Raw genomic sequence first — 20,252 nt, forward strand, 5'->3', positions numbered from 1 at the left:
AGCTCAAATTACATTAAACCCGTTTGATTTGATCTGAAAGCCGCTTTGGCTGCAGCCTGAAACCTGAGCTGCTTTAGTTCTCCTGCCTGACTGAGAGACAAACTGAGACCAAAAGGGGGTCTCACAGAAATTTTACTCATTTCTGGGAGACCCCCTCAGTACTGTTACTCCTACAGACCATAAGAGTAATTTCTCAACATGACAGCTTCCTATAACAATTCAGAAAAAAAGACAGTGAAAACTTTGCAAAGAAAGATTGATTACTTCCCCTCTGAAGTCCACCCTAGTTCCCTACCAGGCTGCACAAACGCACACATGTGAACAAGCTTTGATGCACAAACACACACTGACACAGACCTACACACATATATCCCACCCGTCCAGACCCAGCCAAGTTTCACACACACACACACACACACACACACACACACACACACACACACACACACCCGCTGTTGCAGTCAGGAATGAGGTTCATCGTTGATTATTGAATAAGACACGGTTATGCACGACTATGGTTCAGGAGCAGGCTTCTACCTACGGTGATGGAGGGGCAGATTTAGGGGAGCTGTGTGTGTGTGTGTGGCGGGGGGGGGGGTCAGAAGAATGTGAGTTACTTAAAAGTCAAGCAGCTTTCTTTCCCGTAAACCTGGTGGACACCAGCTGAGTCTCTTATTGACAACTAATTAGAAAGCAATTAGCTCCAAACGCTGCTGCATTAAAAACAGATGGGAAAGCAATAAATGCACCACTTTGCTCGTCTGCTCCCTCTGCTCAGTCCTGACACGCACACACCCACGCATGCACGCACACACGCACGGATCTGGCTGAAAGCCGGACAGATACTGGCCTTTTCCAGGTCTGATTAAAAGTGCTCGGCTTCTTCTTCTGGACCGCACATCAACAGACACAGACTTAGCTAAACGCTAGGGTTCATGACAGAAAAGGCTGTTTTATTTATTCTGTTTTTATCTTTTTAACTGAATCATGAATGGCTTCCAGCTCTGCTCAGGGTTTAAAACCTCTCAGGACACCGTTTGGAAGCATGAGCTCGAATCACTGTAGCGTTTTTAAGGCGTTTTTGGATATTTTCAGTCTGATGTTTTACAGCGTGGCCACAATATCCTGTTCCCTCCCTGAGAACAGGCAGTTCTCCGCCCTCTACTTTAAACACAGAACCTCAAGTACATCTAAGACACACATGGACCTTTGTGTTGCTCCTTAAATATTTAAGGAAGGTGTCGGATGCCTTTGAACAGTATCCGATTCAGTCCTTGGAGAGCGTTCAGGCAGCGGAACGCAGCCAAATCCCAACGTGCAGCCGCGGCACACATGTTTGAGGCAGGTAAAGTGTGAAGGTACGGATCAGCAGCCGCAATGAAAATGCAGACACAGTTGAAATAGATCACAAAAAAACGAGTTGAAAAGTCAAAGCAAGATGAATTGTTTTAAATTTGACAGAACGGGGAATGAGGACCTAACCGCGGCGATCAAGGTAGTATTTGTATAGTAGTATTTGGTATATCTCCTTAAATGTTGCGACATTAGACAGTACTTCTGCTGTTAACCACTCTGCTTTCATATCATAGACTTAAAAAAAACAGGCAGCTTTTGTCAAACTAAAAACGGTCTGACCAATTTTTTACATTGAACTCGACGAATATTTTTTTAAAGAAAATTTTAATAAATTAATTTGATTTCAGTCAAATCGATTTGTTTTCTTACATTTTCATAAATTTATTTTACTTTTTATTTCTTTTTGGAGAAAAAAAGCTAATTTTTATTAATAAGTCTGATGCAGCAGAAAAGTTAGTTTAATTATGTACAAAAATAAGATAAGATAAGATTTTCTTTATTGATCATGCATTGGGGAAATTCAATTGCTACAGCGGATCAGTACAAAAAAAAGAAGAACAGCAATGTGCAAAAACAATGAAAGGGTGTTTAAAATGTGCAAAAATACAAAAATTAATTACATTTAACAAAAGAAGAATCTACACCTATATACACTGTTACAACTTAACATATGTTATAGGTTAATAATAAAATAAAAATAAAGTAAAAGAAAAAAATAAAGTAAATGAAAAAAATGTAAAAAAAAAAACATAAATGTTTGTCTCTTTTTCTCTGAAGGAATCACACTTTTTCAATGTGAGGTTTATTTTCAAAACCCAAAATTCAATGTAAGGAACACCGTCTGCAGTAAAGCAGTGAAACCAAAGGAGTTAAGTTAAGTTGGAGTTAAAACCTGCAGGGATGAGACTCGCCGGGCCTGTCAGGTTCAGAGCTGGCTCCCGTCAAACCAGAGCTGTGGAACTGAACCGGAAAAACCCAAAGGTCAGATGTAAAATAATTACAACTGTTCAGAAAGGGCAGCACAGGCTAAACAGCAGTGTGTGCAGTAACCACAGCTGGAAACGGCACGTTTGTGAGAACTAAAAGTCCCAGCAGCATTAATGAGTCTTTATGAAGCTGCTTGGGTGGAAACATCTAACAGCAGACATTCACGGCTGCACATGTACATTTGTGCAATATTTGACTCAAACTTGTTCATTCCCAGCTCTTAAACGTTTAATCTTGGCATAAATGTCTGTTTTTGGTCCTGATAAGCTCTTGTCTGTTGTCTTGGACCCAACAGCATCAGTCCTGACTGAAAGAAAAAAGGAAACTTCACAGACAAGCCATTCCTTCCTTCTGCTGACTTTTGTTTCATCACAAGGATTTTTATTTGTTTTTTAGATTCTCTATCATCTGGTGACGATGAAGACTATGATGAAGATCTGGACGATGCAGGTACTGGAAAAGGTAAATCTCAGAACTTCTTTCTTTAACATGTTTGTTTGCCTCAGACATGCGTTTTGATGCTTTTTTTTTTCTATTCTAAATAGAAAAAAGTAACTTTAATAGGGAGATCAGATCAAAAAATGAACAGTAGCCAAGAACAAGGCATGAGTAACCATCAGGTTATTTTCTGAACTTCATCAAATCCCTGTGATGGAAACAGGCGTTTTTTTCATGCATTTCGGTGATTACTCCGTTTAAATTAGGATGAGAGGGTTTTACTAGGGGCTGTTCCGAGAAAGCTCTTCAGGCACGTGCCACTGTGTCTGTCTATGGAGGATGCTGGGATGTGATGACGGCAATAACATTTCCATATTTGTAATTAGCATTTTGTGGCTCTTGTAACCTCCTGCTTCTTGCAAAGCTGACTTTAACGTCTCCCCAGAGGTCTTGGCTAAATACCCGAGTTTCACACATCAAAGCCGGTGGTTTTCCAGCAGGTAACACCCCTCTAAGTGCTCCGTGGAGATGTGAGCTGATTAGGCATTCAGACACGAGCAGGGTTCAGGTGGAGGTGAACGGAGGACAAGGAGAAGGTCTCTCTGACTTCACAGACTTGTCAAGCTCTGTTCTGTCAACAAGGATAACTGCAGCTGCAGTGAGACGGAGGAGGACCATAAAGGAGGGAGGCAGAGGAGGAGGATCCACAAGAAAGTAAAGAAAAATCAGAAACATCATGGAAGATCTAGATAGAAATGATGCCAGACAAAAGAGGAAGGAGAAGCATGGTTACACATATGAAAACAGGCAGGAGCTGATGATTGACAGCAGCTACAAGGAACATCCAAGCCCAGCCAAGAAGTGGTTCACTGATTACCGTCATCTATCCCGACACTTTTCTTAGAGGTTTATGAATATTAAGACTCCTTTAGCAACAGTTAGCAACATTGGGCAGTCGTGGGTCAGAGGCTGGGCAGTGGTCTTCCAGCCAAAGACGTATGGATTCGATTCCTCGCCGTCCCCGTCACAGGTCTCTGACACGTTTGGTGTGTAAGCGCTTAGTGGGTATCTTTTACTTTATTTTTATATTTTATTTTACTTTCTTTTCAATTTGTTTGTTTATTGTTTTCAAAATTTGAACAATTTGGACACAAAAACATTTGAACACTTTAAGCATAAAAGCCAGTAGCAGCAAAAAGATATCACCCACACCCCACACCCCGCCCCTCCATTGAACTTAAGGCAGCGATCCAAGTAAAAAATAATTAAAATATAAATTAAACATAAATAGAAAGGTACACAGGAAATCAATACATACTTTTTCCCCTCTCCTTCTTGAGAAAAGCCAAAAAATAAAAGGAAATAATTCCACAGGTGTTTCAGTTCATTGACCCGTTTGTTTATGAGCAAGGCATTAAAGAAGATTGCTTTCAATTAATGTTTTGTCCCTTTAAAAGTAATATCTTCTGCCTTCCTTCCTTAACTGCATGCAAAGTATTTTCAACACATTCTTGATAATTCGACTTTATTTTTTCCACGATATTTATGCTGTAGTGCAAATTATTCCAGTTATAAGTGCAGCAATCGGCTCCCTCAATAAAAGAAGGTGGCCTTCGAAGCATTTGATTGACAGATTCTCCTGAGCCGCGTTCAGTGGAAGGGGTGCGGCCTCCAAACATGCTGTCTCCTGATTGGAGAGAGTGGTTGCCATAGAAATGTAGTCTAAGACTGACATGGACCAATCACAGCTTACTGAGGGCGTCTGGTTCCGACGTGGCGATGGACATTTGGCGGAAAAATGGCGACTGACTTGATGTCATTTGGTTGGAACCAGAAATGATGTCTGACTCGCTCTGTCCAGTTCTCTATGTACCGTCAATTAATGAAATTCAAGGTAAAAAATGTATTACCATAAAAAAATTGGTCTTAGCCCTATTTCAACTAAGCTATACTTTTTTTTGGTATAAGGATATTGGCTGAAGCTGTTTTGGATGTTTGCTCTAAATTCCCTCTTATGTCCCTCTTCCTTAATTCCCTACCGCCACTCTATCATGTTAACTTCTTAGCATGCCCTCGAATTTTGGAACTTTCTTTGTGGATGTGACTCTAAGCATAATTTTTCTCCCCAAAACTAATAAACTTACATATGATAAACTTGTTTGACATTTACAGTTTTAAATGTTGGTTCAAATGCATCCCAAAGTCTTTCAACAGGAAAACATGAAAGCAGCACAATAAGATGCAGACCAATGTTTCACAAACATTCTTCTTTTGCTCCACAAATCCCTGCAGAAAAGCTTAACGGCGTCAGAGTAAAACCGGCCTGTGTCTTGATGCAGAGCTCGACTCCAGGAGGAAAGCATGGAGTGTCTTCCAAATGGGCCCAACTGAGCGCCAGTAAATATCCTCCGAATGCCAGAGTTAATCTGTGGGTGTAAGTCCACCTCATGACATATGAGGCTCTGATTTCCTGCCCAAAAGAAGAGGGATTAGCTGGGAAACATTAAACCTCTGTCACCGCTTAATGTCTGCTAAGCCACTGCTAATTAACTGACTGTAGCAGGAAGGAGCCATGTGACGGAGAGTCCCCGACGGTCAACGGGGGAACATCCCTGTGACGAGGATTTGGGGAAAAGGGGAAGAGCGCGGTGATGAATGAGGAGAAGAGATCTGCTGACTGACGGAGGAAGAGCGTTTTTAGGACTAGAGTCCTTCCTAGAAGAACAGATAACAGAAAAGCTGCTGCAAACTCCCAGAAGAAAATTCGTCTGCGGCTCAGTATTGCACAACAGTCATTCACATCCCAGAAGGAACGGCGTCGACTTCAATATGAGCAGAAACCAGGAATTGTGCTTCAGGAATACTAAAAGTCAGCCCAAAAGATGTTTTTTTTTTAAACTTGAAATACGGATTGAGGAAAAATGCAAAAAATGTGAAATAATTTTAAAATCACAAGCTTTCAACAAAATCAGACGTTAAACACATTTTGGACGCCTGCGGGAGGACTGGTGGTTCTCAAACCAGTGACACATAATCATATGTCAGGTCATGTCGAAGTTTTAATATTAATTTTCTTGCACAGCAACCCCAAAATGTCCCTTAAGGGGCTCCGTACAAATCCACCAAAGATTTTTCCTCATAGAAAGGATCGTATTCCGAACCATTACAGCAAAGTAAACCTTGGTGATCCTGAAGACCCGACTGTTTTCAGGAGATACACGAAGAACCGGCAGCGTCTGAGCCTCTGCCTGCTGACGCCTGGATTTCTGAAGGGATTTTTGTGCGCCGGGAGGCGGCGTGCGCTCTGAGCCGCCGCGGAATGAAAGAACAGTGGCTGTGTGTCTGGGGGAGGGACTTTCACAGGGTCTAATCTGCGCCCTGCGCCGCAGCTTGTTTACTCTGGCAGGAGAGCAGAGAGGCGGACGGCGGGCCGCTCCACGGCCGCCATTTCTGCGCTTCTGTTTGCTGGAGTCCACACTGTGGGGCAGCGCGCCTTCAAAGAGGCCCAGAATGAAATGTGCTGTGTGCTCACAGGCGTCAGTGAGGGCCAATTACACAATGACGCAATTAAAACAGCCCCACCTCCCCCTCCTGGGTGTTTCAGAGCTGAAAGGCCGTGTGGCCTGGCCGCTGGGTGCCATGCTCCGGCTAATCACTGTTCAGTGTCTCGCCACTGCAACAAGCGAGGAGACGGCGCCTGTTCAACAGTTCAAATTACACAGATGTTGTTTATTATTAACTCATGAAACAATCACATTCTTTTTAATACCTACGATTGTTTTATTCTGCCTAAATCCTCTGCTGCTAATCTATCTATGGAGATGTGTCAAAGTGTCCTTTGGCAAGACACTGAACCCCACATTCGTTGCTCCCGGTGGTTTTAGGCCACCAGTGTGTGAATGTGTGTGTGTGTGCATGGGTGAATGGGACTGTAAAGCGCAAAATAAGTACACCCTTTACCCCATTAGGACTGAAGCGATGACCCCCCTCCCCTGGGTGCTGTGACTTCATGGAGTCCGTTGATGCAAACAAACGGGACCCTGTCTTGCATTTTCAGGTTCCTGGGCAGACGTCCTTGTTGTGTTGCTCCTCAGCTGACAGGTGGACACGGCTCTGCAGCTGCAGACATGATGTCGCTGTAAACCTGCCAGCCTCACAGCCGCTGCATATTCATGATGGGCGGGGGGTGTGAGAGGGTCCCACCCTGCAGTGGGGTATCTGGTGCGGTCCCCCTTTTACTCTTTCACTCCTGTGAAGCAGTGTTGCCTGTTAGGACGTGGCTCCCTCTGTTCAAAAACACGCCGAAATCCCACGTAGAGAAAAAGTCTGAACCTCTGCAGGAAAAGCTCCAGTTTGAGGGAATCAACTTACTCTAAATCCATTTGTTCTGACTGTGATTGTCGGGCGGTTACATGGACAGCGTGTTTCGTGTGTTTCCAGGTCAAATCCATGGAGAGTTCTGCGTCGGGTTGCGCAGGTTTTGGTCTGAAGCCACATTTGTGGGCGAAGCAGCAGCAGGAAGGTGTTTTTAGGCCCAGACGAGTTCAGGAGCAGCAGGACCACACATCGGGACGGAGACTGTTTAAAATCCCAGCGTCTCTCTCTATTTGAGCGAGAGCGTGTGTGGCTGATCATGACGCCAAGAAAACAATGTGTTCAGACGTCTTGGAGGGCTGGCGAGTGGTTGTGCATGCGCAGAGACAGAGGAGGAACAGGGGGAGGCCAGAAGCAGAGATTTTACTTTTAAGGAGGAGGAGGTGTGTGTGTGTGTGTTGTTCCACGTGGAGTGTATATCTTTGCAGGCTGGGGAGTCTAACTGGAATAGTGTTTTTCACACAGTTTACTGTCTGCTTAATGGAGTTTAGTCGGATACTGTTTGCTTTCTAAGAAGAAAGGTCTTTCATCGCTGAAGATCGGCCTCGGTCTGCTTGTAATTACTCTGTGAAGCCGGAGCCAACGTTTGAAGGCGGGAGCCAAAGATGAGTGTGTCAGGGAGGCATCAGAGCGATGCGCACACATACTGCAGATCCAATCCAAGCCTGCTGTGATTGACATGTCACCTGTCTTGTTTTGGGGAGATAAACCCGCCCACGTGGAGCAGAGTGTGGTGCGATCGTTGGTTGAGCGCACACACACACACACACACACAAGCGCTGCTTTTCACATGCTAATCAGCACCTCATGCGTTTGCAGAGTAAAAGAGACATCTGATGACCGGTCAGCCGCAGCTTTTTGTTCTGCAGACCAGCTCAGAGAGGGAGAGCACCACGCCTTACTGCGCTCCTCACCCGCCTCACCCGCACGGCAAGAACAATGAGCCTGTCTGAGGGACGACCCCCTCTTTGTCCACTTTCTCCTCTATACAACTCAATAAATCGCCCTGAACTCTCAGGACGGAACAATTCCCACAAACTCCTCTGTTGTTCTCGGAGAAAGAAGAAGATCCGTTTTGTTTGGTTTTTCCAGCGGTTCTTTCGGAGTCTGTCACGCTGGATTTTACACGGCTCTGCTGTTGGGAACTCTGTGGACACCAGAGTTCGGCTCTGCCCCAGAAGAAGGTCAGCCGACGGGCCCACAGCTGCTGCACGCGGTTATGAAAATGACAGAACCGTTCCGTCCAAAAAGGGCTGTCCCGTGTCTGACTCGGTAAACACCCGCAGCATCAGGTCTCCATGACAACAAACACTAGAAAAAAAAATCCTCCTCAAAACAAGTTTTAAATTATAGAATGAAAGATGATTTTCCTTGTTATACGTGAAAAGAAATTTGCCGCTGGAATGAGCAGAATATGTCAGAATATGTAAGATCCTGATATGAGCTATAAAAACTCAGTTTCTGTCTTAAAAGTAAGAGTGTATTGATCAAAGAAATCTTTTAAGTAGGTACATTTACATAAAAGATTATACTTTTCCCCCAAAAAATATCCTGTCTGAAGCACTAAAAAAGTCAAACTCTCTTTATTTCTAGACCAATTACCTAAAATAAGACTAGAATTGCACATTTTAAGGTAAAGGACATGTCAATTATGAGTCAAACATCTTATTTTAAAGATCAAATGACACAAAAAGATGTTTAAAATATACCATCTTAGAACAAACCCACCGAAAACTTGCTATTGGGGCAGTTTTGTCTTACATTGAAGGTAATAAACTACACACCAGACAAAAATACTTGGTGATATTTTGTGTATTTGCAGTAAACAGACTACTTTCACATCTTTAAAGCATCTAAATCCGACGTTCATCTGCATTTGGGCAAAGAAGACACAAAAACCTTTATACTCTTTTCCAGAACTATGGAGTTTTTGGGGAAAAAGTTATCTTTCCAATAATATATTCTTCACATATCTGTGGAGCCGCTCTCAGTTTACTGGGTCTAAAGCGCTAACAGCTGATTTGAGGCTTCACAAAGTTTTAAAATATGAAACCAAATTGCATGTTGTGCCTTAAAAACCCAATCACTGCTCAGCGAGCTCATGTTTAGTCTCCTCCCGGCGCCCTGAAACACTGTGGTGTTCCTCAGAATCAGTCATAGATGCTGTGGTTCTTTGTCTCCATTGTTCACTTGTGTTTTTCAGCACCAGGACCACAAAGGCTATCACCACAGAGCTGGTTTCTGTCACAACCTCTCTCTGTCATTTTACCCTTTTTTTAACCCTGGGAACATGCCGCGTCACTTATTCTTGGCTTCGGAAACCCAAACTTCAGACTTGGAAAGCAGACTCTGCGTGTGCCCAGAGAGTTGTAGTTGGAGCGAGGACGACCAAAAGCTGGAAGCACTCGGAGTAACAGAACAGAACAGCCGCACAATCTGACAGGCACGAGCTTGTGATTAGCAGCAGAGGCACAGAAATAGGTCCAGAAGGTGGGAGGATGGGGCAGAAAAATCAGCTTCATCCACATCCGAGTTTGTGTCCGAACAGCTCCTCTAAAAAAAAAAAAAACAGGACAGGATCTCTGGATCCAAAAGATGGAGGGTTATTCTCACTGTAAGACCTTGTATTCAGCACACACCACTTTTCTTCATGTGTTGGACCTAAAACAAACCAAAATATCGGTTGGAAGAATGAACTTCTGATGGCTTCCTTGATTGTCACTCTTATTTGTTTGTAGCTTTTGTTGTAATATTTCAATTTAATATTAGCGAAGCTTGAAGTCAATCTTAGCATTACCCACAGTTTTTATGAATCTAAGAAGGTTGTGCTCACATCTGACTTTTTTTCCTTTTTTGTGGACTTGAGTTATTCTTATCGTAAATGTAAAAGTGTTTTGTTTCCTCTTTGAGGGAAACCATTTTTGAAGCCAGTTTTAAATATGTAGAATAAAGCCACAAATGACACTTTTTGGTTTGTTTTTGACGCAGCGGCGGCGCCGTACTGGACCAAGCCTGACCGAATGGACAAGAAGCTGCTGGCGGTCCCGGCAGCCAACACGGTCAAGTTCCGCTGTCCAGCGAATGGAAACCCCATACCCACAATCCACTGGCTGAAGAATGGCAAGGAGTTCAAGGGCGAGCAGAGGATGGGGGGCATCAAGGTGAGAGAAGAAGCGTGTTTACACCTAAAGGTCAGCCTGTGATTTATGAATTCAAACCCTCACGGCGGTGCAGAAAACTTCCTGGAAGGGGTCGCGTCCTGCCCTCTCTACCAAAATGTGTTTTTAGCAAGGCATTTTAATCCCCCCGGTAGAGTGGAAGAGCGACTGACACTAGATGACTTTTGGGATGTTCCCTGGTGTGAATTTCCATCACAGGAAGAGTGCGAAGGAGTTTGCTGAAAGAAGCGCGTGATGGGCGAGCTTTCCCACGGTAAATAAAGGTCAGGAAACACGCCACAGAGACATACCCCACCGACCAAAATACATCTCAGGGGTCAAACTGCTGCACTGAAATCAGAGTGGTGCACAGATACATTTGTGCTCCCTGATAGTTCAGCGCTGACAGCTCAGCAAACAGCTGCTGGATTCAGTTTTGTCCTGGGATTCACGCTAAACGTTGGGCTCTCATCTGGAGTGGCCCCACTAGGTTAGCTCTCAGCTTTGTCAGTCCTTTTATGGCTGTCAGTCCACATATAAAAGACGGAGTGGGAAACGCATTGAGTTTCAACCAACAGATGATTGTCCTTCAAAAACACTCCCTTTTGCAGCATCTATTCTCGCTTTTCTGCATCTATTCTCGCTTTTCTGCAACGAAAAAACGCCCTTGCTCCAATCAGACATTCATGTTCTCTGATCCTCTTTTTTTAATTTTTTTTCAATGCTTTTTTTTAAGTGGGCCAAAAAATACACTGGACAGATAGACCTGACAAGCAAAGACAACAACTAATACATACGCAAGAAAAAAAGGAGGGGAGAGTGTGAGAGGATTCCATCCTATTACATACATTCAATCTTGAACTGACAATCATGCATTTTGATAATTATACATGTCTAGGAAAACATTAGTTAGTAGACATTCATATAGATGGGTAGGAAACATATAACTATACAGTCATTATGTTCTTGATACAGCTATAAAGACCTTACAGTCTAATGGAAAACAAGTATTATTTCAATCCCAGTGTAGATGTCTAATTCTATGAATATAGAAAAATATGTGTGTTCGTGTTATTGTGGCTCTCAGATAAAAATGTGTTCTGTGATCTTCAGTCAGACTGCACGCTGGCGTCACGGTTTCCACAAGCTCATGCTGTAATTATGACATAACAGCGCTGGGACATTTTTCTACTTTCTAAGCTTTATTTTTGCCAGATTGTGGCTGAGACTGGAAGAGCTTAGGTGAAAGCAAAGATTCTCCTGAAGGATTCTGCATAGATCTAACACATGTGTCTCCAGTATTCACAGTGGACAAGCAGGGAGGGGCTTTGTGTTCTTTTGCTACTGTCTACGAACGCATGTCGCCACCTACAGTTAGCCTAGTGCTAAATGTTAAAGTAAACTCAATGAACGTTTAGTAAACTTTTCACAGGTGCATCACGAATAAATAATGCAAAGACCACGTAAATCAACGTGGAACGGAAACCATGTGTGATTATTGCGCTGTTTGTAATTCATTAGTGATTCGTGCATCAATTATGTAATTTGAATGTACACATGATATAAAGATTATACATTGGTGGTTCATGTGTAAAAAGTATGTTAGACATACATGAAACAGTCGTGGAGAGCCACAAATTCGCGAATGCATCTCTAAAAATTCACGCACAATTGAGTAAGATTTACTCAACAATTGCATGTTTATACCTAAAATATGCGTAAACTGTGTAATTCTCGACCGACCAGAAATTCTGAACAGCTTCAAACTGAATTAACCTAAAGACCCGTCGGCCGAAACCCTCAACGGACATCTGTGAACATCGACAAACGCAAGAAACACGTAATTTTTTACTGAGGTGATGTCGTCATTTGCACATGTCAGCTGAGAACTGTCATTTACACTCACAGAATTATATTCATCTAGTACAGTACAAAGATGGCACGGATAAAGTGAACGAAGAGTCCAAAAACAGCCACCGGGGCAGAACAGACCTGTGATTGGGAGGGTTGGAGGCCCCAACAGGCCTCTCCTCATCTGTGAAAGTCCGACCTTTAAGGAGTTAAATGTAAGGAGATCCTGCAGCTATTACCAGTTTACAGAGATCCCCAACATCTGCTCCCAGCAGAGCGGCAGCAGTTGTCCGCGCCCCTCTGTCCACACTCGCACCTGTCGCCGGCCCTCAGCGCTCCCCGACAGGCTTTTAGCATTTGCTGTGCACATGATGATTTGCAGATGATAAGGTAGAGTCATGTTGTTGACAGCAAATAAATCCTGAGCCAACTGCTCAAAGGTCCTATAAACGTAATTCCCCGGTTGACCCATTCTGTGTTTACGTGCTCGTGTTTTCTGAGGCACTAATCAATGCGTTTTCCTCAAAGCTTATGTGGGTTAGGGTCTCCATCGCGCCGCTTGAACCACATACTCAGTTTCTATACATTAAAAAAAGCATCTTTTGTGGAGGACATGGATTTAAAAAGGGAGATGTCTTCATATTTATCTAATTATACTTTTTCTTCTGTTTAGAGAAGAAATGAGGGATCTAAACCAATAAAAAAAATACTATCTAGGCTCCGTTTTCTATTTGTGCTGAGCATTTTCATCTCAAGTATGGGGCTCTGCGTTTGTCGACATGCAGAGTTTGTGGATGAAAGGCTTTTCACAGACTCGTGTGAAGTACAGAGGAATGGAGTGGGAAGGTGCTGATCTGTCACACACTCCAGGTTTTCTGCTAATCCAAGCAGATGAGGCTTTTTCTGATCGTCCTCTGATTCTCAGTTATTTAGTACTCTATGAGACAGAATGGTTGAACTAAAAGGCTATCATTTCATAGCAACATTTTTTACTTGTTCTTGATGTATTGCCTATGATCTGCTCATTGGTAGTTTCAAAGTTCCCTCACTGCTCAATGTCTGTTTAGTCCAGGACTGTCCAGGTCTCTGGATTTTGATTGTCACCGTTTGTTTGTTTTTTTTTTTTTTGGGGGGGGGGGGTTTAATGCCAAATGTGACATCCCCCATTTGCCAAACTACAAACCTAAATGATTGGTTGAACCAGCTCAGTGGCCTGTGGTAGAGTGTCTGCCCTGTGGTTTACGATGACTCTAAAAATGGGACCCGATGCCTCCCTGCTTGACACCCAGCATGAAGGCGTTTGATTGGGGGGGGTTGAACCACCGAATGGTTCCCGAGCACAGCTGTGTCTACAGCTCACTGCTCCCCCAAAGGATTGGTCAAATGCCCTTCATTAATTAAAAATAAATGTACTTTTTTATTTGAATAGCAAATTGTTGAAGCGCAATGCATTGTGGTCAATATTTGCCAATTCCGTAAGCATCGATGCAGACTGGTTTTAGGGAAATTTCCAGGGCTCTGTTTTTTTTGGATTGTGGATTCAGACACTGACAAGGAAGTAGTGGGATAATGCAAACTCAAGTGTTGGGTTTCATTTAAACCTATTATCGCCCCCCCATGTTTATTCATTTATTTAACAGAGACAGTGCACATTAAAGGCATGGTTGCAATGCGCCAAGATTAGCCCAAAGCTAGCTATTTTTTCATCCGTGGTCCCATGCATTGGGACTACATCTGAAATAAAGTGTAACCAAGTTATTTCCAACAGAAATTAGAAAAACAAACATTTCAGGACTAGATTTGGAGTGTCATTGTTATTAGCTTCAGCTGAAAATTCTATTTTTTTAACCAGGTCAAAGAAATAGAGGCATCCCGTGGAGTTCAATTGTTTTATTGATTTAGATGTTCCTATCAAGATCTTATAAGATGCCCCCCCCTCTGGAGCTGAAACGGGAGCCACGTTTAAATCCGGTTAGCTGATAGCCATGTACTCCCCCCACCCCCTCACACCCACCACCGCTGTCCTCCCACCTCGATGGACTTGAGGGGGGTGGAAAGAAGAGGGGCAAGCTTTCAGACTTTCGGGATCAGCCCATCAGAATGTCAACAGCGTTCTTCTTCAAATGTGACCATTTCAATCAAACGGAAAGGAAAAGGTTTCAATCTGCGTCATGTGTTTAACATATGACCAAGAGAAGGGAATCCAACCGTCTTTGTATTCAAAAACTGTACCCTCACTTTTGAATGAAATAGAAAATAGAAAAAAAGTAATTAGTAAAAAATACTACTTGAGTTACTGACAGCGTAAGGTACATCTGGTTTAAAGTCAGGCAAAGAAAAATCACAACAGCATTTCCAAAAAGAAAAAGAAAATGGAAATACTGCTAACTGAAAAGAACAAAACACATTAAAGTGATTTTGTAACCACAATACTTCAAAAAGGTGTGTAGAATACAGCAGGCAAACAGGAAATTGGTGTTTTTTTAACCAATATCCAACATTCCAAGATCATTAAACACTTGATATCTAACTGCTTTTTTTTCCTTTATTGAAGATGTGTCATCAAATCTGCTGTATTTTTGAGTTACCAATTCCTTTTTGCATTAAAATGAGTCATTAGTTACCCCGTCAAGCATCAGTGCTGCCTTAGAAACTTTACTGACGGCAGATCTTTTGTTTGGAGGATTTCTAAATATGGCTGAAGCGTTTATCCTGAGTATCTGATTAAAGTTAATCAGCAGGAAAAGAGAAATCGTTGCACTGACTGAATTATGTATTCTTTTAATGATACTGATACTATTCCAATATTGCAGCACATCTATGATATATGAATGGCACAAATGCTGAAGTGTTACTACATGAAAACAACCCACTGTATCTGAGTATGGATGCTGTTTTCTAAAGTAAATCTACTCTAGTGTGTTTTGGTCAAACTAATGGAGTAGATGTTACCTTTTAACCATGACGCACTAATTTTATAAAGACATAACATGTGGATTATATCTGCTAATCACAGAAAGCAAATCATTCCAAAATCTGAGTTGACCGAAGCAGGAGGATTTTAAGAAAAGCAGTACAGACAGCATGCTGCCCCGTGTCACCGACCTCATAACCCCCCCTCACATCTGCCTCCCATAGCTTCATCTATTCATCCATAGATAGGAGGAGACCCGAGTCCTGACAGCCACACAAAGGCCTTCTAAAGACTCTATCCTGCCATCAGGGTCCTGAAGGTGAAGACGTTTCCCTCCTGCTTCCGTCCTGGCATGACAAGACGGTTTGGGGTTTGACAGCTGGAGTTCATGTCGCCTGAATGAATCCCAACCTTCAGACAGGTGGACGGCCTCAAAGCTGTCACGCAGGCTTCAATCCTCTCCAGCCGTCCAACGCCCACCAGCCAGTTTGCCGTTTGCTCTCGGGCATTTAGGGCTGCAGAGGTGCGGGTGAAAGCTCCTGACTGAGCAGACCATTACAGCCCATTAGCCCACCAACAAAACACACGTCCAGCCTCCACCGGAGGAAAGTGACCTTTCTGAGCAGTCACCCTTTTGTTCCCCAAGAGCCCTTATGAAGAAGTTACTCCAGACGTGAAGTGTTTGGTTTGGGATCTTTTGTAAAATACATTTTAAAAACTTGATTGAAAAAGGAAGTCGAGTGATATTTAAAGGCCGAGCAGACACGACTGTGAAATGGATGTGATACTGTTTGTCTCACAGTCAGTAATAATGTAGAAAGCATTATCCATCCCTTCATAATTCATCTCCTTTACTGAAATCTGGAAAGTACCCACAGTCATTGCTGCCCCCACTGATTGGTGCTGTTCCCTGTTGTTTCTTCTTTCCGCTCTGCAGCTTCCCGGACTTTAACTTTCATCCGCGGCTCTTTCCATTCAAATGGAGCATAAGAAAAATAAACGGAGAGTTTGTCGGCGCTAAAGGAAACGGCAAATCGGAAACGAGGCTCATTTGTAAAATGGAAAATAAAATGCCTGCAGAGCGATGAGCCCCTTCCCAGATAACTCTATTATGAGGGGGCCTCGGCCTAAAGGTCAGAGGTGACCCTTTATTGAGCCATCAGACGGAGGTGGCAAGAGATGGGCGTGCTGTTGACCTCTTGAGCCAGGCGGGGGTCTTTGTCACCCGGAGCCCCATCCGCAGGAAGGGATTTCATTGTGTTCATGCTAATCTGCAGCAGAGAAAGCAAGCCTTTATTGGACAACATAATTCTATGTTTCATTCTGCCAGGTTGCATTGCATTTCACACATTTTTCAATCCCGGATCTGACAGGTTTCCATGGCGGGCTCTTTGGCTGGCTCCACGCCGTTACTTTTTAGGACTGTGAGCACTTTTAATCCTTGTTTTTTCAGTCCAGAGTTTAAACACAGCCTGGATTGTGGCTCTCCGTGGTCCATGTAGGAATTTCTGCGCTTGCAAAATTATTTTTGGACTTCTTTACTTTCCTATTTCCGACCTGCCAATAGTTAATCAGCTTTCTCCCCAGTCGTTTCTTTCCAGAAAAGCATCATAAATGTGAATACAGTTTGTTCTATTTACGCGGCCGCATCACCTATGATCTCGCGCCGTCACCGTGTTCCAGCTTTCTCCTCTGTGCCAAAGTTGGCTGGTTTCAACCGCAAAGCCTCAAGGCTGCATCTCTGTGGGTCAAATTAGACAGTAGCGCAGATCCGGGCCGCTGGTCAGCCTGACATGGTCATAAATTCTGCTAACTGGCCCCACTGGTTCTGACGGGCTAATTTGTGAGGTGAAGCCGGAGAGTTTGGACTATAAAGGGAGCAGAACTTCCTGCGTTTTCTTCGATAACTGCCACAAAAACAGTTATTTAAGGTGATCCAGACCCAGGCCCGGGGTCTTCTTTTGAAATCAATAAAAGAATCAGAAGCAGTTAAGAGGCTTAAATAAAAGAGAAAAGTAAGGATCAGTTCTTGTCTTTGTTTTAGGTTTTAGACTTTTTTATTTTTATTTTCATGAAGTGCACTGTTTCTGAAATGTGGAAGTGTCTGAGCATTTCCATGGTTAACACAATCCTGTGCATCCACAGCCAGAAGTTTCTAAGACCTCTAAAGCCCCCCACGGCTCCACCATAAGCTGCTTATTAGTTTAATTCTGGTTGGAATCCAGAATAATTCAAATGGATGGGATTATCACATTTAGAGAGTAATGGTTCAACAGGAGTTACATGTTATGACAGTCAATGGCGTGCATGTCTAAATATCCCGTAAAAAAGGCGTTTATGAAGACATTCTGTTTTTCATGTGAGAATTCTTCCTGTAATGGAGCTGAGGTCAAGCTGGCAGGTAACTGCAATGGCGAAGAGGGAGGGTCCTAGAGTAAACCTTTGACTCTCAGGGGCCGGCGCTCTGATCACCGCCTGCAGTTTAGTTGGTGGTCTTGGCCTCCACTGAACGCCGGCTTCAGCACATAATTTACCACCTTCTAGCCTCACGCACCTCCACCCCCCCGGCTCCTGCGACCGCAGCACAAGGCGTCACTCATCTGCTCATGAGAGCAGCTATTGACTCCAGTTTGACTCTGAAGCCCCTGGTGGGGGGGGAGTGGGGACTTGGGGTGCAGACTGGGTGGAGCCAAATAAACCATTTGCCAGCGTCAAGCGGGCAGCCTGCTCTGTGTTACCACGCAACTGCAAAAAGCACTCTCTGGCATAATATTTACACTTCTGCCTTATTTTCCAAACGCGCCTCCAGGAGAGGGAGAGATGAGGAGTTTGGGCTGTGGGAGCGGAGTGGAAGGGGTTGGGTTTGATTCTCATCCCACCTGAAGGTGTGGGCTTGAGTCTTAGCGGAGAAGGCAGAGGCCTCTTCCTCTGCAGGTGAGCTGAAAAGCCTCAGGTGGAACGCCGTCCTTCGGACTGCCACCCTTCCCTCCGCTGAGCACAGCAGCCAGCATCTCCAGAGGTCGTTTCCCCCTCTCAGCTTCTCTCTTGTTTCCCCGCTCGGCGCTGGCTCGCAGCCTCAGAAGTTGTGGAGTTGGTATCTGTCTGCTGCTGCTTTGAATTACCACCCAAACTTCACTCCTCCACGCTCTCAGCCTGGATCGCTCTCAACTGCTACAGTGGAACCAATTTTAGAAGCACAAAAGCATTCTGTCCTCGCTCTGGATTACAGAGAAATGCTCCTAGAGAGGAAAACACACTTTCCCTCTCTCATATCATCTGTGCTAAACACAGTCGCATAATGTCTTTCCCTTGATCCATTTGCTCTGCAGTGCAGCCTGTAGAGAACCAGAGAAAAACACAGAGATGTCCAGATAATACTGCATGGTTTGTTTAACCAAACCTGGCTGCTGAAGTCTACAGTGTGGAGCCGGGGAATAAAATATGGAAGGCTAACATGTGAAATGAAGTTCAGGAGGTTCCCTCCTCAGAATCTGCCAAACATGAACCCTTTTATTTGTTTGTATGTTACGTTCATTGTTGAATTGTTTCACGTTCATTTAAAAAACAGCTCCATATAGGATTTCCGCAGGGTCTTAAAAAGTTTTAAAGCATTGGATTTGGAAATAATACCTTAAAAGACCTTGAATTTTGATGTCTGAGCCTTAAGAATTGTGCTTTTTATAGTGGTTCTTTTTGAAATTTTTATTTTTTTAACCATTTTGATCAAATAATCCAGATACAGAGCAGTAGAACCAAACTTTATGCATCAATACACCCCCCACCCCAAAAAAAAGAACAACAAAAAGAAATGGGCCAAAGCCCGACAGATTGGTCTTAATTTTTTAAACAATGTTCTCTAAAAAGGTCCAAAAGAGTCTTAAAAATAGCTCGAAGAACCTTGAAGGAACCCAGAGGAACAGCGTCTGTTGTTAAAACATCCCACATCACTATCACTCCCCCACTGTGCTGGGCAAAAAAGTACAAATTGCTTCTCTTTATGACTTTTGATACTTGCAAAAATTATACATTTTTGAGGATTTTCTGTCTAAATTAACAGCATCAGTTTGACATTTCACTCAATCTTTCGTTGTGTTCCTTCTGCTTTATCCCTCCCCCAGGGTTCAGTCTGTTTCTGTTCCTTTAAGAGGAGTTTAAAAAACTCAGAGCAGCTTGAAATTTTGGTTTGACATACGAATAAGTCTTTGCTAAATGGACGATTGTGTCTTGAAGGAAGCTGAAAGTGTGACACCACATCTTGGAGGACTAAATGAAACGGGCGCTGTTTTCCTGCCTCACTGTGTTGTAACCCCCCCTTTCTCTCCCCCAGCTCAGACACCAGCAGTGGAGCTTAGTGATGGAGAGCGCCGTGCCGTCAGACCGCGGGAACTACACCTGTGTGGTGCAGAACAAGTACGGCACCATCAGCCAGACCTACCAGCTGGATGTTCTCGGTAAACAGAGCGCTCCTCTCACCTCTGTTTCTGCGTCAACAAAGCATACATTAACATCCCAAAGTAGTTGTAGGAAAACAGCTTATTTAGCGCTGCGCGTCACATTTCCCCCACACTCTATCTAATGAGCACTTTTTTCCCTCAGAGCGATCGCCTCACAGGCCCATCCTCCAGGCGGGCCTGCCGGCCAATCAGACGGTGTTTGTGGGCAACGACGTGGAGTTTCATTGTAAGGTTTACAGCGACGCTCAGCCGCACATCCAGTGGCTCAAACACATCGAGGTGAACGGCACTCGATACGGCCCCGACGGCGTTCCGTACGTCAACATCCTGAAGGTGGGTGCAGAGCCCCGCCCACTCTTTCCCTCCGCGATTAGGGCGGGACAGTCGCTGTCGGTCGTAATCTGTTGATGTGTATTTTAAAAGTTTTTTAAACTCCGGCTCATGTACCTGAAGCCCAGGTGATGTGGCCTCATGAAAGGACGAAAGGCGTTTGTCTCTGATCCGTCCTCTCCTCCAAAATAAAAGTCTGGTGTGGTCTTAGGAGATCGCTTCATTTCAAAGCCGTCTTCTTCTCTGCAGAGAGAGAGGGAATGAAATAAACATCTGGTTTGGACTAAGTTAACTGCTGTGGTGGCGGCAGCGCAGGGAGGGAGACAACCGCCGCTGCGTCAGATGTGCTGCGTCGCGTGGTTTGAGGAGCTGAGAGAGGGGCACCCAAAG

The 20,252-nt window shown here is 43.9% G+C and overlaps 1 protein-coding gene across 5 annotated transcripts in view; it reads left to right on the forward strand.

Moving 5' to 3' along the window:
- fgfr3 (fibroblast growth factor receptor 3) overlaps positions 1-20,252 on the forward strand; it is a 67,648-nt gene that overhangs the window by 25,671 nt on the left and 21,725 nt on the right. For all 5 annotated transcript variants that reach the window (XM_011490710.4, XM_078940804.1, XM_011490709.4 and 2 more), the window contains exons 4-7: positions 2,740-2,805; positions 10,144-10,316; positions 19,406-19,529; positions 19,675-19,865. In XM_011490710.4, the coding sequence (XP_011489012.1) occupies positions 2,740-2,805; positions 10,144-10,316; positions 19,406-19,529; positions 19,675-19,865 (554 nt within the window). The remainder of the gene's footprint in view (positions 1-2,739; positions 2,806-10,143; positions 10,317-19,405; positions 19,530-19,674; positions 19,866-20,252) is intronic.

This window comes from Oryzias latipes, chromosome 22 (genome assembly GCF_053564925.1).
Source record: "Oryzias latipes strain Hd-rR chromosome 22, Olatipes_Hd-rR_3.1".
In the NCBI taxonomy this organism is placed as follows: domain Eukaryota; kingdom Metazoa; phylum Chordata; class Actinopteri; order Beloniformes; family Adrianichthyidae; genus Oryzias; species Oryzias latipes.